Source organism: Filobasidium floriforme, assembly GCF_021052385.1.
Source record: "Filobasidium floriforme strain CBS 6241 chromosome Unknown HD553scaffold_13, whole genome shotgun sequence".
In the NCBI taxonomy this organism is placed as follows: domain Eukaryota; kingdom Fungi; phylum Basidiomycota; class Tremellomycetes; order Filobasidiales; family Filobasidiaceae; genus Filobasidium; species Filobasidium floriforme.
In genome coordinates, this window is record NW_025763634.1 from 340,899 (window position 1) to 365,982 (window position 25,084).

A 25,084-nucleotide genomic window follows, 5' to 3' on the forward strand; every position below is an offset into this window, starting at 1 on the left:
AGCTTGCAGATCATACACCGAGCAATACCGAACGAACAGCGGAAGATCGACAGCGGGAAAGAAACGGAAACCCGAACACCCAGCCACATTCGCTGTCAATCATAAAACTGTATCCGCAAAGCGCAAGTGCAAGCCACGAAATCCACGAGAGAGAAAAGCGGTTCGGTCAAACGCCCTCCCGTAGTACAGGCACCGTGGAAGTATCGGGAGTACGATCAATTTCGCGCAACTGGGTTTCTGCGCCTTGTGGTGGGTACTGTGGTTATGGTTACGGACGCTGACAAGGTTAGCATTCAGCAAGGTTGTCATCCACAAGGTTCCAATCCCTGTGCTACAGCATTATTGCCAGAAGAAACAGTCGGTCATTCCCCGCGCGACGGTTTACGGTTTGGCCATCTGGACACAGCCTTCGCCTCGCTTGGACCGAAATGACAAAAAGGGCGTCGACCGCGAACGGGCGGGTGTTCATGTACCTTACGGATAGACGTGAACCCGTCGCTTTCGGCTCCGCGTATACTGGCAAGGCACAACACGATCTCGATCCTAGGCTGTCATCGTTTCGATCGAGAGGGTATCTGATACGGATCATGGTGCATGGAAGACGGTTCTACTACAGGCGCACAGGCGATGTTCTACAGATGCTATGCTACAGAGTCGTCACAGAACGTTTCGATCGTGGTACAAGTGAATGTACATGCTCGCGGGCGAGACGGATCTTCCAGTCGTTATGTCATGCATCTGGCTGGGTCTCCAGAGTCCTGCGAGAGATTCATATCCCATGTCGTTCCCACCTCACAGCAGTACTACCTCTTTCTTAATCTCGCCGAACTCCTCGTCCGAGTCGAGCCACTCTCGGAAGCTTTCACATCGTCTACCACCGGTGCTGCGACCTGACTCCGGGTCCCTATCGTCGCAGCCCGTTTCTTCGGTCGAGGGGATTCCATCTCTTCCGCCTTTTGTTTCGAAGGCTGATGGCTGGTCATCCTCGAGCGCAGCGCACGTCCGTTCGTGGTTGTCGAGGTGGCAACTCCCGGTGTATCTGGAGTGACAGCCTCGTCACGGTTTGCAACGACAGCGGGTGGAGTATCGGTCTTGATCATCAGATGGTCCGCTTGTTTGCGTTTCGACGTCTTGCCGTTTTGTGGCTCTGCCGGAACCAAAGCCAATGGATCTTGTGATGGCGGGCAGGACGACAAAGGGGAGGAGCTTTCTCTTCGTTTCCTGTCCTGGTCGTCGGCGTCACCATCGCCGCACAAGCGTTCGTGCTCTTCCGGTTCGACATCCGGACCAGGCAATTCCACCTCGACATCCATCTGCCCGCTTGATGTTCGCCCAACATATTCAATTTGTTCGCCTGTTGCCTGAGCGGCCGAGCTGGTAACATTGCCCTGCGTATCGGGTATCGAATTGGGGAACTGGGATGCCCCTTGTTCACTGGCGACGATCGCTCCGGCAGCTTGTGACCTTGCCTGTGTGTCTGGAACAGAGGCTGGCATATCTGTACGGGGACGTTGAGCGTCCCTGTCGCTGTGTGCCACTGATGGAACAACAGGAGACACCGCTTCTCGAGCGGACCCCGACTGCGCACCATCCTCTTCGCAATCCATTTGTTGTGAATCGTACATATCCCGTGGGACCTGTACCGCATCTTCGTGGTCGTCGAATACTGAAGACTGCCCCGCCAACTGCCCCTGACTGCTATCCAACGAGAAAAAGTTGCGTCGGTTTTGAGCCAATCGACCGGGCGTCTGCAGGTTCAGCCCTCGCATCGGCTGACTGAAGTCATCAGTCGACTGCATGCTGCTTTCGAATCGATCGAGTCGAGGGGTATCGACCAGTCCAGCGGTCGAGTCGCGCGTCCATCGGTCGTCGTTGTCGTAGTTGCCTTGTGGCAGGCGAGCACCAGGCGGTAGGATCCATTCGTGACGCAGTGCGTCTGTGAGCGTCATCCTCTCGGCAGGGTCTCGTTCGAGAAGCCGGGAGATAAAGTCGATTCCTTTTTAGGAAGAGAACGGTTGCTTAGTTGACGCTGGAGAGGTCTCTAGGGATGTGTGTTACTGACCCGCTTCGCTTATACCGATATCGAAGAGAAGATCGGAATCGAACGCATGATCCAGTCTTTTTCGTATCCGGATGTGTACCGGTTCCTCTGGGTCCTCGTCGAAAGGCATGTTCTGGAAGGACGTCGCATGTCAGCCGCGGTCCTGTGGGTATCGATACATTCTAGCGCACATTCGTCAACATGCCATAGATGATGACACCAGTTGACCATGAATCCACCACAAATTCTGTATGAAAGGCGGCTTGTCGTGAGTTCCTGCAATCCGTTAGGAGTGAACCTGGTCACTGACCGTATCCTGGCTTTGCCGCCGACTGACAAACGATCTCTGGAGCCAGATACTGCGGTGTACCGACCAGTGATCGTAGAGCTGATGAATACACTAGCTATCAGCCAAGGTTCGTAAGAGCATGTCTGTGCTAACTCACCAGTCCCTTCCACAACTGTCGATCGAGCATATCCAAAGATTAGCCCTAGTTCAACCCGTAACGCGGGCCGACTCACCCATCTTGGCCAACCCGAAATCGGCGATTTTCGCTGTCGGAAGCCCATCGGTCAGGTGGATTGTATCGAGCAAGATGTTTTCCGGTTTCAGATCGCGATGTGCGACACCCATGGAATGCTACGTATGCGAGCTCGTAAGCATCACCGCCAAGCATGGCGACTTCGGATTGATGGGCTTACGATGTACTGCCAATCGTTACAAAAATCAATATCAGTTCCGGCCTTCGAGGTTCAAAGACGCAAATGCACTTACAGACATGCCCTGACAGATCTGTCTGGTCATCGAGATCGCCTCCGATTCCGCTAAAGAAGCCGGTCTTTCTTATCAGCGAATCTGCCACTTGACCTGACCTGACCTGACCTGAGTTGACTGCGCTTCATAACTCACGTAGACCCGGACCTGGGTTTCTCGCCTTCTTCAAGATGTAATCCAGCAAATCTCCGCCGCTGACATATTCCAGTACCTATTCGACCTCTGCGCAATTAGCACTTATAGCCACTGGAGCTGCAACTGGGCGGCAGTGTCCGTTACTTACCAGGTACAGATGCTGAGGATCCGTCACAACGGCAATAAACGAACAGATATTAGGCTGCGTTGTGTCGTAAGACCGTTCAGGATCAGCCACCCACTCCAGGCGTATTAGACTCTTCTACGGCCATGATCCAACTCACATGCTGTAAACTCTGCAAGATCGAGATCTCCCTCTCGAACAATTGGAGCGTCTTGGGGTTCTGTGCAAATTTGTGCTTGGTGATGCACTGCAACAAGTCGTCTCCTCGGTTCAGTACCGCATCCGACAGAGCACAGAGAGGCGAGATCAATTGGACCGACCTTGATGGCGACTATCCGACCGGTATCGATCTCTGCAGCCTTTTTCACCTCTGCAAACGCACCCGATCCTAGCCTGCGCGAAAGAGTAGGTCAGCTTCGCGCCCCTAATTTTCAAATCACGATCTTGACTCCACGAGCCAACTCACGTTTCCAGGAAGACAAACCTCTCAAAGATTTCTCCCACCCTGCCCTCGTCCCCGACTCCCTGTCGACCCACGCTCTTGTAGATCCACCTGACATCATGGTTCATCTGCGGGACCGGTCCCACGGACCCTAACGACACCTCGTCTCCGTGCCTGAGGACGTGTTTCTTGGTGATCCGTTGCGAGTTGACAAAGGTCCCGTTGGAAGAGCCTAGGTCTTGTATGATGACGATCGGTTCGTTCGAAGGTGGTTGATAAGGGTTGATGGCAAGGACGTTGTCGGGTCCTTTCCCGTCCGACCCTGATCCGCCCTGGTCCGTTCGCTCGACTCCGGTCCCTAGATCAATCTCACTGTCCCTCCCCAAATCCGCCGGATCGTCTAACCGATATATCACGCAATGCTTGTTCGAGATCCTCTTGGCTCCCAGTGCTAGATCGTTCCATTTCGGAGCCGGACCTCTTCCTATCCTCACCTTTCCATCGGCTCCTAGCGGTCGAGAGAGCTGGTTCTGTGACGAGTTCGGGTAGTGATACGAAAGGTCCGGAAGGGGTGCGTCCCAGTAGAGTTTCAGTTCTGGCACCGACGGTGAGAGGGGGGTGAAGATGGCCCCTGTCGAGCGTTCAAAATTCGATTTGACAGAATCAGCGTCTGCCCGTGCCTGTCTATCCACAAGAAGACTACGGCTGCTCACAGTACTTGGACTTCGGATTCACGAAAGTACTAGGAAGCTCCTGACTATCTTGTACGGGCGGACTGCACTGCGTCTGTGTAGGCTGCCAACTACCGCCCACCTGTCCTGCATAGTCTTGTTCTTGAGAGTCGGAAGGTCTTCCATATCCATGATCGTATTCTCCATCAACATTTCCAACTTCATTCCCGGTTCCATTTCCGTAACCACCCCCGTTTCCATTGACGATTCCGACGCCTCGCCCGTTGGGCGTCGTTTGGTGGAACGCAGGAGGGGCTCCTAAATCCAGATCTAGGTCCGAATTCTGTTTACGATATACCTGATCGTCTTCGCCCTCATCGTCGTCCTCTATCTTCTTTGAGTCGCGGTGCAAAGGCAGAGGAGCGAATGGATCTAGCTCGACTCGGTTTCCCGTCGAGCTACTGGGGACGGACATGGGGTTCGAGTTAGAGAGGGCCGAGGGTGGTGGGGAAGACCGATCGGGCAGGGAGGGGAACGGGCTGGACATTTCAAGTACTGGATTTTGCGGTCAAAGGTACCGTAAATTAACCTCTTCTTGATGCGATGGCGTTTCAGAAGTGCTTTCCAGATGATCGGATTGTCGATAAACGATAGGGTATGGTAAGATGGGATGGGATGATCAAGCAACTGCCGACCGGATGAGGCCCTTTCCGAACGAGCTCGACTGGCGGCCCTCTTCGTTCTATAAGAATCACCTCTGGATCCTTTTCCTGCCCGGCCCGCTGATCTACCAGCAGCCACTACTAGATATATGTGCGAGTCGGAGAATTTCGTCCAAGGTGACAGGACGGTGCACGAAGCACAGGCAAGAAGTCGGTCGACGATTATCGAGCGCGAGGACAGGACCAGCTTTCTGCCCGTTCGATCCGGGACTTTCGCTCTCCAGTGTACAGTGTGTTGCTGATCTCGATTCCCCCTTTAGGTCTATTGTGCTGACACCTGGAATGTGGTCTTGGAAGCTGGGAATGAGGATGACGGTGACGATCCATCGCAGATGATTTCCCTGCCTTTCCCCCTAAACTTGGCCCTTTCCCTCCGGATTGCCGGCATCCCAGCATGCATCCACGCGCTCCCGTTCCCGTCGAGACGCGTCAAGACGCGCTAAATGACGAGAGAGATGATTAGGTAAGCAGGATCAGCAAGGGCGGGGTCGATCGAGAAGGTCGCAATGACGATCGATCAATCTCACCTTCGACCTCTTGATCAATCGATGTCAGCACCAGCAAACCACAACCCGTACTTGGCCACCAGCCACCAAGCGATCGTAAATCAAATCGTCCGAGCCAATATCTGCAGTCATGTCTAGAGTGAGATATTCGCCTTGAACCCACGCGCTTTGCGTGAGAGATCACCGGCTGACGATCCCGTCTGCCCTTTTGCTAGCCCTCAAAGATGAGCGACGATCGACCGGCGTGTCAGGATGAAGGTGAAGATCACCTACACGTCTCTCACCACTTTTCTCATTTCATACTGAACAGTAATTCTGCTCTTGATACTTGCAGCATGCGCTATCCAGACCTGCCTCTCCCGCACGTCCTACAATGAACAGAAATGTCAATACGCCATCGACGCCCTCTATCGTTGTTGTGCATCTTTTTACGATAAAGCCAACGCTGGAAAATACGAGAACCTCGGAGGAATCCGTAGGGAAGGGGTCAAGAAGAGTACGGCTTGTCCGTTAGAATCGGTCGTGAGAAGGACTCTTAAGCGGAGTGACAACGAGGCTGGGGAGAACAACGAGATCAAGAAAGCTTAGGAGCGTTCGAGATAGATCGGAACCGGCATGGTGGAAACCAGATCCAGGTCGATGGATGATATCGTTACCAGCGCCTGGCTACAATTTCCCGACTGCCCCGACAAGTACGCCACGACTCGCCCTTCAAATGCTCTCCCTCTCGACCCCATAATCCTCCTTGGCACACCTCCAAAACTCTTCGCCGCCGTTCACCGCAAATCTCCCCGCATACTCCGCTTCAAGCGGGTGTAACCTCCCCTTGCCCTTGTCCGAGTTCCCACCGACGATCACTACCGAATGCAACGGCCCTCCGAAATCCTCTTCGGTGAGCTCGGACATTTCGGCCAGGGTACCAGAGAGGATGAGCTGTGTAGGGGTTCCTAGACGCGAGAGCGTCATGATGAGCGTTCGAGCAGGGTCTAGGAGGGTAGGATAGGTCGGGTAGTGAGGCATTGTGGGGTCGGGGGAGGATGAACGGGAAGTCGAACCAGAGGCGGGTTCGTCCGCAGTGGTAGAGGAGGAAGTGGGTTTGAGTTTCGATGGAGGGTGTCGTTCATTTTCGGTGTAGAGGATCTGTTCAATAGCGGTAGCCGGGTTCATGAAGCGAGGCGGTCCATATCGCATGATTCCCCTGCACGTAAAAGCAGAATAGATCAGCCTCGGGACATGGTCTGGTTTACTGTTCTTTGCGCCTACTTGATCATATCCTCCTCGGACTGCTCCCTAACCTTGATGTCCAGCAAGACACACGTATGCATCCCCAACTTCAGGTTCTCCTCCAACCGATCATACCAACTCCCGGGCCTCCACGAATCCGTGTAAAACGGCAAAGACAGAGTCTGTCCAAAGTTGTACAGCTGTAGACCTGTAGATCCGAGCGCGGTCATGATGGAGGCGTTGTGAATGACTTGACAAGCGATCCCCTTGGACTGCGCTCGAAGCAAGAGGTCGGTATGGGTCGTTGCGGCGGTTGGGTCGCCGACAACAAGGAAGGAGACATCCACTGTGTCGGCATTGGCGAGGATCGAATCGGCTTCAAGTTCGACGGTTTCACGGGTGGCCAAGATAACTTCTCGGCCATAAAATTCTTCCTGCGAAGCCGGGCGAAGAGTTCCGGGTCAGCATGAACGTCCACCTGGATCGTGAAAAAGCCGATGACCGGGACTGACGAGCTTTGCCTTGTCGATCATCAAGATACTGGTATAAGCCTCGAGATATACCCTCTCGCTTCTCTTGACCGCCTACAACCATCGCAATTGAAGTAAGACCCAGATTTCAGAGGGAGATCAGTATCTCTCTCCATGTCGACCTCGACTTCAGAGCTCACCTCCAACCCCTTGACGGTAATATCCTTCTCATCACTGAGACCTAGTCCGATCACGTAGAGCATTTTCGATTGGACAGTGACGATTACACTGATTTCGATTTCTGATATGTCCGAGTCTGCCTGTATATCCGCAGGAAGATAAGACTTCTGAGCTGCGAGTGAGAGTGCAGATAGCTGGACAGGTTGAAGGTAGAGCAACAATATGGTCGCACCCACTGATAAAATGGTGCTTCGGAAGCTAACGGAAGCAATTAAGCTGTAAAGCCGCTGCAGGTCGTAACCCAATCTGTTCTTGTTGGACAAAAATGACACCCTGGCGACCAGTCAAGCCAGTTCAATCTCTTCATGACAATGAGCGTGCAGTGCCATGCGATACATCTGAGAACGGTCGCTCGCTGGCCGCTCTCAAACTTGAGCAAAGTCGCTCGGGCGATTCGAGTCAAGTCGACGGGGGCCTTGCCTCGTAACTCATCTGGACAGATTCTAACTTCCAAGCGATCTGCCATTTCTCCTGAGGCTGGACGTGGGTCTTCGATTGACTTTTGATGTTGCTTCCAACCGATTCGCTGCGCCGAGTGTTTGTCCGGGCTTCAAGGCTGAAGCCGGATCTTGGAGGAACCTCTCAGAGAGTCCAGAGGATCCCTGAAGGCCGTATCCGATATGTGTCGATGCAGCTGTTACAGCCCCACTATTCCGAAAGCCCTGTCTATCCATCCCTGCAAGACTCCCTCCCAACTGCCAAAACCGACCACCTTGTTGTCCCACATCCATCTCCATGCGACACCTCCACTTAGACCGATGGTAGCGCCGACGAGCACTTGAGCGAGGGTATGATACCCTATCCGGACGCGGGACCACATGATGAGGCTGCCCCATACGAGGGTCAGAAGAGCCATCAGCCCGCCTGTCGGAGCGCTGACCGTCGACGCTCGCCGCATGCCCGATATAGTCGTCGATGGGCTGGAGAAAGGGGGGAGGGAAAGAATTATGTAGGCCATGTAGAATCCTATCGAGGTCGAATGCGTCGAAGGCATGCCATATGTCTTCTTGACCTTCTTCTTCGGCCGGCGAGAGGGATCTTTCGGGTCATCTTCTACAGTGACGTTGGGCCTGTCTTGTCGAATGATGTTCTTGCTCAACTTAGCTGCAGGCAATAAAATAGGAAAGGGTCGGTCACATGTTAGATAAGGTGAGATCCATATTTCAAGTGATGAAGGACCAACCGAAAGTGTTGAAGAGCACTGCGCCGGAGATGAAGTACCCTACATGTGCGGACCTAGTCTTGAGAAAGGTCAACGCTGTGATCCCCGTTACTACGATGTGTGTCTAGGTTGCCAGGATACACCGATAATCAAAAGGTACCACATGAGCCCTTGTCCGTTGGGCAGTAGCGAAAGGGTCGCGGTTACTGACCTGATCGAGCAGCCATAGGACAGCCCGTGAGATTCCTCTCGACATAGCGATTACATCCAGCGTGGGCCGCTCCTGCTTTCGATATCACTAAGACAGACGTTTGAGTGGTATGCTTTTTGAGAGAATGGTAAGGGTGTCGCTCTCGGTGTAAAGTGCTCTAGCAGCGATCCTCTCAGGGGTTACGTCATCTCGCAAGCTGATTTGGCGCCAGAAATCACGTGACACTTCACGCCTGCCTGTCCTCGACGTTTCACAATCCCACCAGTTTTGGATCATGACTTGTCATGCTTGTCGACACGAGACCAACTACAACGCTTTATCTGAGAGGTTCTCAAACAGCGATGTTATATCTTTCAGTTTTAGGAACTGAACAGATGCATGCGCCTTGACTAGGAGGGAGTTGGGTTACCGCTTTAGCGGGACTCCGGTAACCTTCCGGGACCTAAAACTCCTGCGACCATTGGTACAAGTGAAACAACACCAGATAGAGCTTTGCTCCACTTGCTTAGGGAGATTTGAATGTAGATCCAACACAACAATCTTGAGACAAACCAGGTAATGAATGGTCAGGATAATGGCATAGAGGGGGCTAATAACCTCTTTCGGCGTGTTACAAGACCGGGAGACCGATATGACGGTGAAGGACCCTGTATTCGAATTTCTGTAACGCTTCGCATGTGCGATACAGAGAGCCTGAGTCGGGTTCAGGTTATGTAGTAGTACTTTGGCAATCGTTCCGATCAGCTGTAAGATTGTTCGATCTCCTTCTGTCGATCCCGCAGCGGATCTCAAACACGTGAGCGTAGATAGACATACGATCTACTTCTGGACTGTATTTTCTTGATCTGACAAAACCCGTTATACCGAACAGCCGGCCAATACTTACAGTAAATGCCTGCATCCCCTACGCTTGGTCTCTCATTCCTCAAAAAAGGGCTTATTTGTCACGTCCGGTCGGGAAGACCTGATCTTGGGGAAGTGTGCCGCAATTTCTGGCCATAATCTCTATGCGGGCGGTGATGAAGACAATGTCGATGTGATCATTGTTGACCAGAGCTGTGGCCATCCCGTCATAAGTCGGTGTTCTTCAGGGGTGTCTTGAATAACAAGCCCGCAGCGTCCTGCCATCTTCGCTGAACACACTTGCAGGAGCGGAGAGACGAGCTCGAGCCGGCGAGAAAGGCGCTTAAAGGTATCTAAGAGGATCCTTGGGTTCACTGCAGTTGAAAGGAGATTAGACTCATCTGGATGGTATGGTCAGCTTGTTCCGTGCGTTCCAATATTCGCTATCAGGACTTTCGTATTCGGTAAGCGTGAAGTTTTTCTCCAAGAGGCATAGACTGTCTCAGACTTGAATTGCCTCACTGGACGAATTGATCAACCTTCAACCATCTGTACCGACCGCTCCGATATCCTCCCCCAGATCAACCCGAAGGCGGGACAATGTAAAAAATTGACAGTGGTGTCCCTTCGATAGAGAGTTCGTATCAACAAGCGGTGGAGGACAAGTGTTTCACCCTTTGCTGCCAATTCCTAGATAACCACGCCCGTTCACGAGACATCAACGGCATCAACGGGGCAGCTGCGGTTCTGTTTCGAACCGCTGGAAGAGATCGACAGTAATTCCTCCACATCATACCATTACTAAATTAGGCCCAAAAACAGACATACCACTTCGTAGACCCTGCGAGGTTGACGCAAGATCAGCGAAAAGGCGGCGCATGGTCGGTAGCGCTGGCATATCCAGGTGTATACCTGCATTTCTGCGGACTTGCCCTGGCTTGAGATCCATGTTCGGACTAGATCTTCCTGGAAATCTGAATGCTGCGCTGCACAGCAGGCCCATTGAAGTTTGAAGTTCGATGATGAGCAATCGACTCGCTGTTGAGTTGGTCAAAGGCAATCATGCGCCGATCTCACGCCTTGGCTGCTTTCGGTGCCGTCACGCGCAAGTCGCAGGTCGGGCCCTTTCCAGCGAGCAAGCAGCGAGGATGGCCCATAGCGGTAAAGAGCTGGGAGATGGATCAACCATCAAGATCACAAAGGCATCATACTCGGATCAAACTACTCTGAATCAATCAGAGCGGTCAGGACTAGTGATCTTTGAAGAGTCGTAGGCCTGTCATCCCCGCCGAAAAGGACACGCCATACGTCACGGTTTCCGAGATAGCTTCGGTTCCGACACACAAGGCAAATCGAAATAGGAAACTTCCAACATCAAGATTGCACCACCTTGCCTTGATCTTTGCAACTCAAGCAGCTGAGAAAGACTTCACACACAAGATAAAGAACCTCGGTCACCAAACGCCTGAAGATACGAGCCCATGTATGTCTGTCTCGTTAGGATATCGAGACGCCGGAAGATATACTCATAGTGCTGCATCTCGCAGGCCTCGAGGAGTATGTCTTCACCTCCCTCGACGAATCTAGACTCATCGGATCATGTACAACTAGAAATCGAGAAGAACGATAAGTTAGCGAGTTCAGAGGTCGGCACGGGAGTGCAGCAGAGCGACGAAGGACGCCGATCGGATGTCGGGATACAGGGGCAAGATGTTGATGGGGGGATCAGTTCTGGAGAAGCACAGACATCGGATAATACTGTGAATTCTACGGAAAGGTCAGCTGGAGATGCGAAGGAGGATGTCATCCAGGCAGCAGAAGTACCAACCACTGGGATACAGCGTGAGGATGGCTCAGCAGAGGCTTCGAGCCATGAAGATCAGAGGATGAGAAAAGCAGACTGGACAGATGCGGAAGGATCCGGTATACCTTCAGAGGACAAGTTCGCAGCCCCGAGGACAGATTCGTCAGAACCGACCGACTCATCTCAGCAGGGAGAACAGGTTACGAATGCAGCCGAGACGACGAGTCCCCTTGTATCAGCCACTACGGAAACTCCGGATACATCGGCCACCCCGACAAACGTTCCCACCGCCCAATCAGATATACCGACATCTTCCTTCGTTAGGGTGAACTCACCAGCCGCCGGCTCATCTAGCTCGATCTTCAGCTCGGCACCAAAGAAGTTTAGTACTGTCAACATCAATAAGAAGTTCTTGGGCAAGACGTCGGCTAGTCCGGTCGCCGGAGCTGCGCCACCTAATGTTCTAGGGGCCAAGCCTACAGGCGCTTTGGGTAGCCTCAGTGAGTACAGGATAAAGAAGACCAGTGCTGAAACAGGTGAACAGAGACTGATTTTCGTAATCTGCTTGGTAGTCCGGCCCTCGATCTCTCCGAACCCATCCTCGACCTCAACACCCAAGTTGACGAGTGCCAAATTGACATCGGTCATCAGCTCGAAACCCGGAACGGGGCTACTCTCAAGTGCACCGGCTGTCGGTTGGGCGAAACCCTCCCCTAGACCGTCACCAGGTTTGTCACCATCGAATGATCACTCCATGCTATCATCTCCCGCATCCGCCACCGAAATATTGCGGCCGACACCATCAGCATTGGGGTCGTTGAAGAGGGGTCAGCTAACAACGCCGTCGACAGGACTCGGGATGGGGATGGGGAGCAAGATGAAGAAAGAATGGGCACCTATTGCTTCTGGAGAGGGATTCAGGTCCGGGCTGGGTCGGGAGTTCCCGACCGCTGGCGAGGTCATCGAAGGTAAGAGGCCTAGACAGAATGGATTGACTTGACTATGGCGGCTCATCACATTGATGATTTCTCCTTCCCAGGTCAAAGGCAAGCCCAATCTCAAGCGCAGTCTATCGCTCAGGCTCGAGCTGCCCATAATGCTGCCCTTATCGAAGGCCTCGATTCGTTCCGGGGCGTCAATCGCGACCCGAAAATGCATTACTGGGACGAGGTAAGTTTTGCAGCCTGAGACCTTGCAATGCGTTTCTGAATTTCAACATTTCCTATTTTCGTCTGTACAGGATGATGACGAGAACGCTGTTGATGATGTCATAGACTTTGGTGACGGGAGAGCATACAACATTGCGGCGATCTCCAACCCAGCAGCACCGCCACCTGACACGAAAGAGCTCGAAAGGATCCAAGAGGGCCCCGTCAGCAAGGATGAACGGTTTGCAGAAGACTTTGATAGGAGTTGGCCGCCAAGAGGACCGCCGACGATGAACAATCAGGCCTCGAAAGCACTATATAATGATCGCTCCAATCGATTCGAAGAGCACGCCAGCAAGATCCAGAACCAGGCTGTACCGAGGCCGCAACAGATACTATCACGGCAGCCTCGCAGGAGTAGCTTCGATCAACCTGGACCTGCGGTCGAGCTCGACCAGAACCGAGCACAGGCTCTTCATCTTCGAGATGGGTCGCGCCCTCTCCCACCTCATCTGGCTGGTCGCGGGTCGGAAAGACCACCAGCGATGTCGTCGCGAGATGCAGAAAGGCCTTCCGCAAATATGGCAGGTAGTCTCAGATCTCTTCAGCACGACTTGCCACCTCATCTTCGAGACGGACCACCGCGACCGCCTCATACCCAGCCTGGCGTGGCTTCCCGACCTGAGCGACATTTCCCACCGCATCTTGATCATGGCTCCGAGTCCGAGCGCGCACCGCGCCCGGACCGATGGGCCACAAGAGAGAGGGAAAATGTATTGAACCCAGAAATTACCACACCGGATTCCGGCCGTCCCCGGATCCAACAGGTCCCATCAGCAGCAGCAGCTATGGGTAATGATCACGCAAATGTTGACGCACGATCTTCACCGGTACACTCTCCGAAGGCCATCACAAATCTTCCAAGCACGTCAGAGGTCGCACCCATCTCCACCACCGGAGGCGATGTAACGGTAGCGCAAAAGGATGAGATGCACGAGGCGGCTGAGCGCGCTAGATTGCGACGACAACAGGAAGAGTCGGAAAGGGAGGCCAGGGCGGAGAGAGCTCGTCAGAAGGCCAAGCAGTTGGAAGACAAGATGAAAGAATCAGAGGCTGCCAAAGCGGCAGTCGCACCAGCACCCATAACTACATCGCCCATCATTTCCAAAATACTGCCGCGCCCGATCGATGCAGCTTCACAGACAGCTGGAACGTCACAACCCCTACCGCCGGGTCTGCGCCCGGTTGACACTGCAAATGTGAACGCCCGACCTGGTCAGGTCAGCGTCGGAGATTTGCGTCGGGCTGAGTACTCAGACGTCTGGAGGAGAGGCGCTCAGCCTCAGCCCGTTTCGAACGGCCTCAGCGAAATTGCAAGAACGCCTGCGACGCAACGACTTTCTCCCACATTGCCCAAGCGTCCTTTCGACACTCAGAAGGATGCCAAGCCGGTTGACGCAGCGCGTAATATCCGTGAACGACCGCCCCATCCGATGATACCAAGCATTGCTCTCGACCAGTCATCCGGGGGAGCGCCAGTAACGGTCCAATTCGCCGACTTCGGGAAGGATGAAGGATCCCGTAGTCCCGTCCGATCCGTTTCCAGGGCTATGCCGTTCGGTGATGGGGAGGCGGAAGGATCTCGCTTCGGGAAGAGGCTGAATGATGCTGGAACTTGGCGCAAATCATCAACAACTCCAGCTCAAGCTCGCACTGGACCAGAGCCTGACCTCTCCTCGGTAGCTCGAGGGGGAGAAAGATCATCTGCCGTCTCCGCATACCAACCGGGGGTGTCGTCCGCATCAGACTTCACCATCCAAGCGGCAGAATCCCCGTCACAAGCGGTCGATGCAGGAACGACGATCGGGGAAAAGGTCAGGCGATCATCTCGGCCAGCTGAGTCGGAAAACAACTTCGACGAGATTATGGCTCGCATCAAATCCGCGATCGTGGCTGAAAATTCGGCAGCAACCCACGCTCGAGACGTGCCTTCCACTCAGGCTCCCGTTCCAGCGCGCGAAGAGCAACCGAGCGGTCCAGGCCATCCGGCTGATCCAACACCGGCGTCACCTGTCCGGACAACCAGGAGGATCATCTCTGAAGAGGCCAGGAAACCACCACTTCCCGTCCGATATATTCCCTTACCTCTACCTGGCGACTTTAGCACGACTACAGCACCTCTGCCTTCTGAACCGGCACCAGCATGGAAGACCTACGTGATCAGACTGCCAAAATCGCGTAAACCTCAACGACCGTTATCGCGAAAGCGGACGCGATCGGATTACATAGCTCCTGTACCTCTCGGATGGGCATTATCTTGGAGCCCGCCTTTTGAGCAGCTGAATCCTAACACGCTCTCGCGTGACGATTGGTTGCTTCCCCCAAATTATATACGAGGCAAAGCTGCTGCACCTGTTTCCTTGCCTCAGGGCGTATTCAAGCCATTCGTAGCACCGCCCGCTGCTCCTGTGAATTGGAACCGACAAGAATCCGAGGAAGCGGTCCCGGTGGTCAAGGAGTCTTCACAGACAGTCTCGCTAGAGGAGTCGAGGGCGCAAGAAAGCGTCGTGCGCAAAATAGTGGTCAATCTGCCTAGACGTTCCCACGGATCTGCGGTCGCGCGGTCTGCCAGTGCGGCATCAATCGCTTATCCCTACAAAGACGGTAAAGCACAGGAATACCTATCAATGGTTCCTGTCGAAGCTGTTCAAACCACGGAGGACCTGGATTCGCTATTAGCCTCACCTACCCCTTCGGAGATTCCTCTGCCTGCATCTAGCAGTCGGGACCGCAACGCAGCGAGGGCAACACCCAATCGTCGACTACCCGACGGAACCGGTGTCATCTTTGCACGCCCGCATGGTAGCTCGTTTTCCGAAGATGCCGAGGCCAAATCATCCATGCGTTTCATGGTGTCGAGCGAGCTTGAGATCGACAACTTGCTGGAGGAAGTGAACAACATGAGTATGGACGGCTTGACGGAAACCATTCCTGAGTCTTCCAACTCTACTATCAGGAAGCAGGAAGAACCGGTGAGCTGCACATCGTCAATGGCAATGATTATCAAAGGCTTATACCACTGCTGAAATATGTTATAGACATCCCATCGAGGTCAAAATATCGCTCGCAGCCAGGCAACTTCCCCGAATACCGCAGCTAGCGCTGCATGGGCCAAATCGATGACCTATCCTACGTCGCAAGCCAATCAAAACTTGTCCAATCGTGACCATATCAAGAACGTTTGGTCACAGGCAGGGAACGATAACCTACAGCAGCAGAGCGGCAATTCTCTCATAGGTATCGTCGATGACCTTCCCCCTTCGTTGTCGGTATCTATGCACGACTTGAAAGAAGAGAGCGACAAACAGGATCGACGTCAAACCCAATTGGATGCTGAAAGCCCTCGTTTCGCGACGGTGGGAGCGGTGAGATCAGAATCCTTCGATCGCATGCCGTACGGTCGCTTGCAACCGGCAGCTACGGGCGAGTCAGACTCTACGGATGCACACGTCTATGGCTCTGTCTCCCAGATGCCAAACGGAACGAGTTATGGATATCCCCTCACCAACGACACCCCTTCACCCAACCTACGCCATGCCGGACATCTCCGGTCATCCTTCTCGGGTCAACACTCGCTGTCGAATGGAGTGACCAGCACGCCCAGCGTGAGTGGTCTACCCGGTCAACATCGGGGCCAACATGGTGTATGGGTTCCCCTGAACCAAGCTGGCATGTCATCGAGTTCTGGTATGACGGCTGCGATGAACGGATATATGGGCATGCCGGTCTCTCCCGTTTATGGGTCCGCTGCGCCTCTGCAGAAAGGGAATGGTAAGTCGGACCAGAGACCTCGAGCCGACGTGCAGTCGCCATGGCTAACGCGATCTGTTTCAGGCCGATCATCTCACAATGGATACCCCGGCACTGCGCAAACAAGCGGAGGGATGTATTCGCACCCTACAGGTCCACTCGATTCGCCTTCCATGTCGTATATGCGTCCGGCTTTGCCCATCAACAACTCCTATCAGGCAGCGGGTCCACAGTCCGCCTATCCAGCATCGACCCAATCATATTCTATGCGAGATGGGTATACCAATTATGGCATGAACGGAAACGGGATGCGTCAAAGTGGGACAGGTCCGACCGGGCCTGGGCACTCCCGGTACGCTAGTATGGGATCAATGCGAAGCGGTGGACATGGTAGCAATAATTATGGGCAGTCCAACTATACTGACCAAGCACCGGCTCGAGGGTTAGGAATGAGCGGTGGATACAACGGGATGAACGGGATGTCGATGCCCGGATCGTCTCGGGCGTTGGGAGGCAGCCCCAACACCGGCAGATTGGGAAGCGGGGGCATCAGTGCAAGCGGGGCAGGGAAACGGCCATGGTAGATTCACAGGAGAAATTGAATACTTGTGCATGTATCGTCTTTATGCGCGTTTTCCGTACGCGATGATCGGAATATCATTTTACGCTCCTCCGAAAGGCGCCTGTCTTTCGAGATCGTCCTTCGATAGATCGAGAGCGATGTCGGGCGGCCGATCGATATCAAAGAAGACTACTGTCTCACTCCAGCAAAAGCTCGTCTTGTTGATCAGCAGATCAGGCAAGGGCCTAATGCAGCCAAGGACAACAAGGTGATCAACCAATTCCGGGCGTTCTAGGATCGTGCAAGGGTGGAGAAGAACTGACGGAGACTTTTATGGCTACCATCTGCTTTGCATCAATTCCTACATTGGGTCATTTCCTAGCCTGTTCAGAGGATGTTGCAGCTTGCCTGGTTACTCCAATTGCCCCTGAAGGTGAGCATCTCTACTTGATTGGATGGGTTGGATGCTGGTTCCGGCCCTATTATCGGCACCAAAGGGAGGATAGGATCAAAGGGTTCAAATCAGACGGTAGTGCCCATGTGAGAAGGTTCATTGTATGTCAATGGGAGGACAATTCTGTCTGAAATCAAACTTTGTTGAAGGCCAAGATATAGCAGAGTATGCGAAGGCCGAGTGTAAGAAGAAGGGGAATCGCGACCATCTCAAAGGCGACCATATGAAGAGCGATGACGAAAAGAGCGAGAAGCGCAACGACGAGGACGACAAGGACGAAAAGGACGAGTTGAGCCGAATCGAGACCCTGGAGTGATCCTAGTGCCTAGTGAGCTTATACAGCGGAAATCCCCAAGTCGACCTCTGACGTTGTCCGTGTCTCACAAGCCGTGATCTTGACTGCTGAATCTTCTCCTGTCGTCTCGTACGAAGATTTGGATCGAGGCCACATTTGGATCACTACGGCTCCTGTCTCGGGGCGAACTGGGTATCAGGATGACATATACAGCGGCAAGAAACGTGTTATTATACTTGTACAAGGTTCCTGCGGGCGACAAGCCGACGATCCGCTCTCCCTAAGGTTGTCCTGCCGTCGAAGTGTGGTACAGGCGGTAAGACGACTAGGCGAGGTCTAACGGATCCCGAACCACCCCAGCCCGGCTTCCCCATCGGCAGACGCTCGAGTCTGGGTTTGAACTGCGTCGACGGCCAGGTCTGACGGTACCGTGTCCTTAGTCCAGGTGTGCATTCGGCCTCGGTCGCGATGTTTGCGGGTTTGTGACATGTCGGCTGCTCCGCCGCCGATCAGCCCTCTAAAATTGGGACGAAAGAGACGTGCATGACACGGTTTCAAATGACAGGATCAGTCTTTCGCTCATAGCCTAAAGCGTAGTGGAATGACACAATGGACTTACCCGAGGACTATCCAGATCAAGAACCCCCAAGCGAGAGCAACAAAGAATCTCCTTCTCGCTCGTGCTCTTGCGACGGCGTCATTAGGTGGGGGTGTCCATCCTTCATAGTTGTACATGACCACATTGCCGGAGGGTCTGGAATGGATGAACGGTTGTGGGTGCACGTGAGAATGAGGTACCGATCCTGACGGGCCAGGATGAGAGATAGGTGTCTGTTGTGATGTCGAGGCTTGATCTGCGTTCGAGGGTGTGTTTGAGAAGATCAATAATGTCAGCGAGAAGTCATGTTACCAAGGTGGCGAAATGCTCAAAAGTTACTCACAGGAAGGAGGCGGTGCCTCTTGTGAGATTTGCTCTGGTCGCGCTTGCTTCGAATTTGACAGTTTGGCTGCCATGTTGGTATGTGATGACGAAATGACGATACTCGAGGTGTCTTTCTGGTATATGGACGAGTTGACGAATCGTTGTCGCAAGAAGATTGAAGATTGGTGTACTGTAACTTAGTACTGCAGTCAAAGGCTACCGAGGGGGTCAGGGCTGTGACATCATGTGATACGCGCGGACATGGAGATTTGCAGGAGATGTCCGCCTCAGCTTGCCTTGCCCATGTCACCACCAGGATCGAGTATACTTACCTATTGCTTCGAGGATATATCTAGACTTGCGACTCTCGACCAGCGCCAGAGTCCAATCTCCGTCAAGACATACACACACGACACAGAAACCAACACATTCTGAAGCTCACTTGACCTGTTTGATACCCCATTTCTCAGACGAAGCGTCCGAACACCCCCGTTTCGCTCACACGGCCGATCTCTTTTGACATGTCATCTTCAGGCGTCAAACGTGCTCGAGACCAGGTCGACCCCAGATCATCCGCCTCGTCTCACTATCGTAACGGATATGGGCAGGATCTGGAAGAAGGGGGCTTGCCTTACGGAGATCTTGCGGATACGGGGTCGGAACAGAACAAGAAACAGAAGAGTTGGAGGGATGAATACTTGAACGACTCGCCCGGGCGTAAATCGCATGGATCGAGATATGATCGGGATTGGGAGCGATCACATAGGTCGACAGACAGGGACCCGGGTAGGGATCGGGAGCCCAGGAGGGATTCGAGGAGTCGGTATGATCCCGGATCTTACAAGCCGGGGCATGACAGGCGGGACGACCGGGACAGGGGGAGATATGACCGGAGTGATAGACGGGACGACCGGTATGGAGGGGGTTCCGATCGCGATCGTGAACGAGATTCGTCCCGTCGACGAGAAGATGAAGGTTCGAGGTGCGTCAGGCCGATAGATCATACACGGTTGAAGATTTTTACCGTTGTCTTCGTAACAGCCGGCAGGATAAATCCGTAGATCCTCGTAACTCAGGTCCATCAGCCATTCCAGGCTACAACCGAACCGATTCATCAGCCTCGCTTGCCCAATCGAGCAACCCCGTCCCTGTCCCTCAAGACATTTCCAAACCCGCTCCACCACCACCCGAGGTCGCCGAACCTGAGCCGGAGCAGGAGGAACAGATCCCGGAGAAATCGCTCGAGGAACAGCTGGAAGAGAGGCGACGGAAAAGGAGGGAGATCTTGGAAAAGTTTTCTGGTGTTCAAAGTGGAGTAAGCTCGATCGGCACGGGGGTCAGCACAACGGGCAAGTCTCTTCCCAAGAAAGCTGCATGACGACATCTCAAGCGAAGCAGGCTGCTGATCATGCGATTCGAATTCGATCACCCACAGGAAACTTGTCCAACACAGGACTACAAACTTCGACCGCCCGTCTTGGTATCGGATCCGCTCGTCCGACTCCACCCCCTGTAGCAGATATTCAAGGCGACTTCGATTTGGCCAAGAGCGCTTCGGACCAACCCGGACAGACCAACGCTGGTGATGTCCTTCCAGCCGAGACCACCGCCAAGCAGGTCGATGGCGAGGAGCAAATCTCTGCAGCAGATTACAACCCGGACGAGGATCGTAAGGTTGACGGTGAGAGGGAGCAAGCCTTATTGAAGGCTCATAACAAGCAGAAAGAGGTTACCAGTGGTGTGGGAGAGCCGGGCCCGGATATTGTCAGGGTGAAAGATGAGGAGAGCGAGTATGAAGAGGTCGAGGTGGATGCTGAGGAAGATGAGGACTTTGACATGTTCGCGTTGGACGAACCTCCCAAAAAGAAGGTCATCCGAAGGAAGAAGCAGGTAGGCGTCTTCGATAGCGCGGTCTTTAAGATGACAATGGCTGACTTCTCACTTGCGTCTCCATTGGCAGAAAGAAACCAAGGTCCCTGTCAACCCTGTTCCGGCCGCTATCGCTTCAATGGACAACTATGACGATGCCGAGGGTTACTACCGCATCACCCCCGGTGAGATCATGGATAATGGCATGTACAAGATTACTGTCAATCTAGGGAAGGGAATGTTCGCGCAGGTGATCAGGGCTACGGTGTTGAAAACGACGGGAGAAGGCGCAGGCGAGAAAGAGGGTCAGGAGGTTGCTATCAAGGTGATCCGAAGCCAGGAGTCGATGTAAGTCTTTTCCTGAGGAAGCTCGAAAAATCCGGAAGCTGATTGGCATTTGACAAAGGTATGTGGCTGGTAAAAAGGAAGCCCAGATCTTACAAAAGTTAGGTGCCGCCGATCCGGATGACAAAAAGCATATCGTGAGGTTGCTCCGTACCTTTGAACACCGTGGTCACTTGTGTCTGGTGTTTGAGAACTTGAGGTCAGTATTCATCTCCACTACATTTCGATGCAGTTCTTGGCTAAACTGAATACTTGCTTCTCTCGGCGCTGATACTGCGCAGCATGAACCTGCGGGATGTTGTCAAGCGATTTGGCAAGGACGTCGGATTGAACCTTAGAGCAGTGAGGGCGTACGCCCATCAAATGTTCCTTGCCTTGTCGCTGACGAAAAAGTGCAACATCATCCACGGCGATCTGAAACCAGATAATATCCTCGTAAGACGCTGCGCCTGCCCATCATACCATTTCGGGATTTGTTATCGTGCGGATCTTCAACTGACGGTCTTGGTAACTGACAGGTTACCGAGAATAAGGCCATGTTGAAGGTGTGCGATTTGGGATCTGCTTGTGATATCAGCGAGGCCGATATTACGCCCTATCTCGTCTCTCGTTTCTACCGTGCCCCAGAGATTAGTGAGTATCGCTCTGCTCAGATTGTTTCGACTCCTTGCTTACGCTGTTCATTCGTCAGTCCTCGGCCTAAAGTACGACGAAAGCATCGACATGTGGTCCATCGGATGTACGCTCTACGAGCTCTATACCGGCAAGATCCTCTTTCCCGGTCGATCGAACAATCAGATGTTGCATCTCATGATGGACCTCAAGGGCAAGATCAACCACAAGATGATCAAGAAGGCTCAGTTTGGTGAGATGCACTTTGACGAGTCGATGAACTTTATCAGCGTCGAAAAGGACAAGATTACGGGTCAGGTAAGCATTGTCTATGCGTGCTATCGGCTGACAGACCGGATAAAGCTGACTCGCGCCACTTCATCGCCTTGCAGGACGTCATCAAAACCCTGGTCATCAACAAGGCCGCTCGCGAACTCAAGTCCCGGTTGATCCCTTCGTCCAATGTTCTACTCAAGATGAAGGAAGAGGACGCCAAGCTGTTGACCAACTTTGTCGACTTGCTCGAAAAGGCTTTGATGCTAGATCCGGCCAAGAGGATGAGCGCGCGGGATGCGCTATTGCATCTGTTCCTTACGAGTCCCTGATGGAGTGAGAACCGATGTATCGGCATACGTCCCTATGAACGGCTAGAATACGCAAGCTGTTGTTTGTCATGCGTTTCGCAATGAGTATGCGGACGGAAGAGATGAAACGCGTCACCCCCTCCTCTGTCATGAAAGAGACGCGTTGCCTGCGGATGCAAATTGTGAGATGATCGCTTACGGCGGAGGGAAACGCGTTCAGCAGCAGTCGAGCGAGATTTTACAATCCGAAAATGAACAGCAGTTGCCTGCTCAGCCAGAACTTCAAGGTTGGGTCGATAGACGTCGAGCGAGTCGAGACCCCGTAGTCACCAGCGAACGGCTCAGGACCTGCACAACATTCCGACAATAACATAGATCTATAGACGCAGGGAAGGAGAGGGATTCAGTCCTACTATACCCTGTTTTCGCAACGCTGGTCCGCCTCATCCGGGATCATACTTAGGATGACCTCGGTCCAGACTTTACCATCCATCCATTCAACCAAGCTCCATCATACCACCTCATCTCCCGTCATCAAACCCTCTCCGTACGCTTTCAAGACTGAGGTCGCGAGCAAGAAGATGAACGGACATAGGAACGGCGAAGAGGGATCGAAAACCGGAGCTCCTGCATCATCATCAGAACAGGTCAAAAAGCATTGGGAAGAGTTTGGTGCGATGATCCAGGGGCTGCTGGAGACGCCCATCGAGTTTCAGAGATATGAGGAGAAGGAAGACGTTCCTCCCGAGTTGAAGTACAAGGCTCTAAACTCGGTGGCTACCAAGGAGAACGGGGATGGTATCGCAACACTGGCAAAAGTACGTCTAACGTCAACCGACTTCGCGACTATATCCTACTGTCCAGTCTCATAGTGCATCTGCTAATGAGTTGTAATTTGATTGTAGTCGTCTTTCTCATACGGAGACACCCCTGTCAGCCGGACCGGTACCCCCTTTTCAACGGCATCTACCGCTACAGACGCCGACAACACGGTCCCGAACGACCATGACCTCCATCCTCGAACGATTGACGCCAGATGGCCTCACCAAGGCAACTACGGCCGCGCTTCAGGGCTGCACAATCTGGGAAACACTTGTTTCGCCAACTCGGTGTTGCAGGTCATGATGCATACACCTCCACTCTTGAGGATGTTGGACGAGTTGAACGAGCATGATGGTAGCCACCGTATGTCCAGCGGCCAAGGCGTTTTGTTGGGGAAACATCAGAGCTTACACTTTGTGTCTTTGCTTTGACAGGACGGAATGGGAAGATTTGTCTGACCTGCGAGTTGAAAAGTGCCAAGCGGGGAGTGTGGGGTTCGGGCAAGAAGACCTATAATCCTATGATCATCACCACGAACGTCAAAAGTGAGCCGATATCCCGGCCACCTATACGATTGCGTCATCTGACAACCCATAATATTACGTTTTTCAGGCATCTGCCCGACTATGAGGCGGGGGAGACAAGAGGATTCGCATGAATTCTTCCGATATAGCGTTGATTCGCTACAGAACGAGACTCTCCGCGAGCTCGGAGCTACGTGAGTCGATCTGAAGTCTGTTTACGCATCATCTCCGTTATCGCGCTCAAGCTGATTCACTTGGTTCCTGAATAATCACAGAAAAGCCCCTCACTCTGTGCGGGAAACGAGTTGGGTGCACAAAATTTGGGGAGGTCGACTACGGTCGCGCGTACACTGCACGTCGTGCAACGCCAACAGCGATACCTTTGATACCTTCCTCGATCTGAGTCTGGATATCGGTAAACAAACGGCGTCAGTACAGGATGCGTTGAAGGGGTTCGCTCGAGAAGATAGGTTGGAGGGCAAGAACAAGTATAAGTGTGAAAAGTGAGTTGTGGCGGACAGTATCTCCCGAAGAGCATAAGCTGACGGTACGACACTCTCCTTTCTACAGATGCAATAAGCAGGTCAACGCTATCAAACAGATGAAGGTCGTCAAAGCGCCCCCTGTGCTATCACTACACTTGAAGCGATTCTCGCCCTGGGGCAAGAAGCTTACTCAGCTGATCGCCTTCGAAGAACGACTCGAGCTCAAGAACCCCGTATACGAGGGCCCGCCTATCGAGTACGAGCTCTACGGCGTTACTCTGCATTACGGATCTGGTCCCAACAACGGACATTACATCTCCATCGTGCGCAATGCCAAAAAGGAATGGTGCAGGATGGACGACTCGGATGTGACCGTCCAGCCAAGATTGTCTCTGGATGACAAGCGGAACACATACCAGTTGCATTATATCCGAAAATCCGGCGATCGGCTCGCCGAGACGATCAATCAAGCGGCAAAGTCCAGGTCCAGCCCAAGTCCTGCCAAGCAAGGGCGACCGGACCTCGGTCGCTCGTATGGGGCTTCGGAGAATGGCTCTGCGTGCGATGAGCCCGGTACCTCGCAATCCCATGCAAAGCGAGCACAGCTGGAACAGATGCAGGCCATGAAGGATAAGCAGCAGGCTGAAGGTCGAGGGATTAAGAGGCAAAGAGACGAAGCGCAGGATCAGGGAGTCCCGCTCGATACCCCGTCGGCCCAGATGAAGAAGGCTCGAGTTGGCAATGGCAACCCGAAGTTTGCACCCGTTCGCAGCGAGGGTTTCTACAATGGCAATAGCGGGAAAGTCCGAGCGGCATCGCCAGAGGACCGGGACGCAACCGAGGACGAGGGCGAGTGGGGAGATGAGCAGAATGCAGATGAGAATGAAGCTCCGGGCCACGGAAGTTGGGAAGGCGGCTTTGACCCTAACGCGCAGATCAGCAGGGTTTCCAGGCCCCTGCAGGGCAGGTCGAGTCAGACTCCGCCGACCTTTGGCTCTAAAGAGCACAAGCGAGGGAAGAAGGAAAAACGTCGACAGCGCAACGGAGCCTCCTCGGTCGCATCACCTTACTTTGCGAGTCAGAACAACCACGGAGGACCTGCTCCCAATAGAAGGCGGGGTCACAAGGCGATGAGGGGCAAGGACAACTGAAAAGGGTAGAGAGCAGACACTTTTATGTCATGGCCTAGAAGGCGATTTGTATCCATAGCGTGACCTTTTACGAGTAACGAGCGATGTTCGCTAGTATGATATCTGCATTGCATGTCAGCTGCACAGGCTAG

The 25,084-nt window shown here is 53.3% G+C and overlaps 8 protein-coding genes across 8 annotated transcripts; 4 read left to right on the forward strand and 4 right to left on the reverse strand.

Annotated features, from left to right (window-relative positions):
- Positions 1-696: 696 nt before the first annotated feature.
- HD553DRAFT_47801 (uncharacterized protein) lies at positions 697-4,903 on the reverse strand. The gene is made up of 14 exons (XM_046184256.1): positions 4,231-4,903; positions 3,542-4,148; positions 3,396-3,468; positions 3,236-3,322; positions 3,100-3,153; positions 2,952-3,027; positions 2,817-2,866; positions 2,744-2,749; positions 2,564-2,681; positions 2,488-2,502; positions 2,352-2,429; positions 2,233-2,288; positions 2,063-2,174; positions 697-1,996 (listed from the first exon to the last, which is right to left on the reverse strand). The coding sequence occupies exons 1-14, from the start codon at positions 4,733-4,735 to the stop codon at positions 804-806; spliced, it is 3,030 nt and encodes a 1,009-aa protein (XP_046035971.1). The 5' UTR covers positions 4,736-4,903; the 3' UTR covers positions 697-803.
- A 566-nt stretch (positions 4,904-5,469) lies between these two features.
- On the forward strand, positions 5,470-6,066 carry HD553DRAFT_47867 (uncharacterized protein). The gene is made up of 3 exons (XM_046184257.1): positions 5,470-5,555; positions 5,632-5,674; positions 5,751-6,066. Exons 1-3 carry the CDS (start codon positions 5,547-5,549, stop codon positions 6,002-6,004), a joined length of 306 nt encoding a protein of 101 aa, XP_046035972.1. The 5' UTR covers positions 5,470-5,546; the 3' UTR covers positions 6,005-6,066.
- Positions 6,067-6,127: 61 nt separating this feature from the next.
- HD553DRAFT_342811 (tetrapyrrole methylase) lies at positions 6,128-7,373 on the reverse strand (the record flags this gene model as incomplete). The annotated part of the gene is made up of 4 exons (XM_046182802.1): positions 6,128-6,614; positions 6,680-7,074; positions 7,153-7,224; positions 7,311-7,373. 4 exons carry the CDS (start codon positions 7,371-7,373, stop codon positions 6,128-6,130), a joined length of 1,017 nt encoding a protein of 338 aa, XP_046035973.1.
- A 147-nt stretch (positions 7,374-7,520) lies between these two features.
- Positions 7,521-8,822, reverse strand: HD553DRAFT_312710 (PAP2 superfamily-domain-containing protein). The gene is made up of 3 exons (XM_046180127.1): positions 8,724-8,822; positions 8,534-8,636; positions 7,521-8,454 (listed from the first exon to the last, which is right to left on the reverse strand). The coding sequence occupies exons 1-3, from the start codon at positions 8,766-8,768 to the stop codon at positions 7,988-7,990; spliced, it is 615 nt and encodes a 204-aa protein (XP_046035974.1). The 5' UTR covers positions 8,769-8,822; the 3' UTR covers positions 7,521-7,987.
- Positions 8,823-10,787: 1,965 nt separating this feature from the next.
- HD553DRAFT_312712 (uncharacterized protein) lies at positions 10,788-17,012 on the forward strand. The gene is made up of 7 exons (XM_046180128.1): positions 10,788-11,049; positions 11,114-11,870; positions 11,943-12,338; positions 12,410-12,540; positions 12,611-15,550; positions 15,617-16,349; positions 16,413-17,012. The coding sequence occupies exons 2-7, from the start codon at positions 11,126-11,128 to the stop codon at positions 16,910-16,912; spliced, it is 5,445 nt and encodes a 1,814-aa protein (XP_046035975.1). The 5' UTR covers positions 10,788-11,049; positions 11,114-11,125; the 3' UTR covers positions 16,913-17,012.
- Positions 17,013-17,725: 713 nt separating this feature from the next.
- Positions 17,726-18,793, reverse strand: HD553DRAFT_47929 (uncharacterized protein). The gene is made up of 3 exons (XM_046184258.1): positions 18,581-18,793; positions 18,259-18,487; positions 17,726-18,156 (listed from the first exon to the last, which is right to left on the reverse strand). Exons 1-3 carry the CDS (start codon positions 18,651-18,653, stop codon positions 17,976-17,978), a joined length of 483 nt encoding a protein of 160 aa, XP_046035976.1. The 5' UTR covers positions 18,654-18,793; the 3' UTR covers positions 17,726-17,975.
- A 145-nt stretch (positions 18,794-18,938) lies between these two features.
- Positions 18,939-22,113, forward strand: HD553DRAFT_331730 (serine/threonine-protein kinase PRP4-like protein). Its single transcript, XM_046182030.1, has 9 exons — positions 18,939-19,543; positions 19,603-19,910; positions 19,997-20,451; positions 20,522-20,778; positions 20,837-20,974; positions 21,057-21,210; positions 21,294-21,408; positions 21,467-21,705; positions 21,780-22,113. The coding sequence occupies exons 1-9, from the start codon at positions 19,083-19,085 to the stop codon at positions 21,990-21,992; spliced, it is 2,340 nt and encodes a 779-aa protein (XP_046035977.1). The 5' UTR covers positions 18,939-19,082; the 3' UTR covers positions 21,993-22,113.
- Positions 22,114-22,256: 143 nt separating this feature from the next.
- Positions 22,257-25,074, forward strand: HD553DRAFT_285350 (uncharacterized protein). The gene is made up of 6 exons (XM_046178223.1): positions 22,257-22,789; positions 22,877-23,156; positions 23,228-23,338; positions 23,406-23,511; positions 23,593-23,820; positions 23,888-25,074. The coding sequence occupies exons 1-6, from the start codon at positions 22,436-22,438 to the stop codon at positions 24,951-24,953; spliced, it is 2,145 nt and encodes a 714-aa protein (XP_046035978.1). The 5' UTR covers positions 22,257-22,435; the 3' UTR covers positions 24,954-25,074.
- Positions 25,075-25,084: the final 10 nt, after the last annotated feature.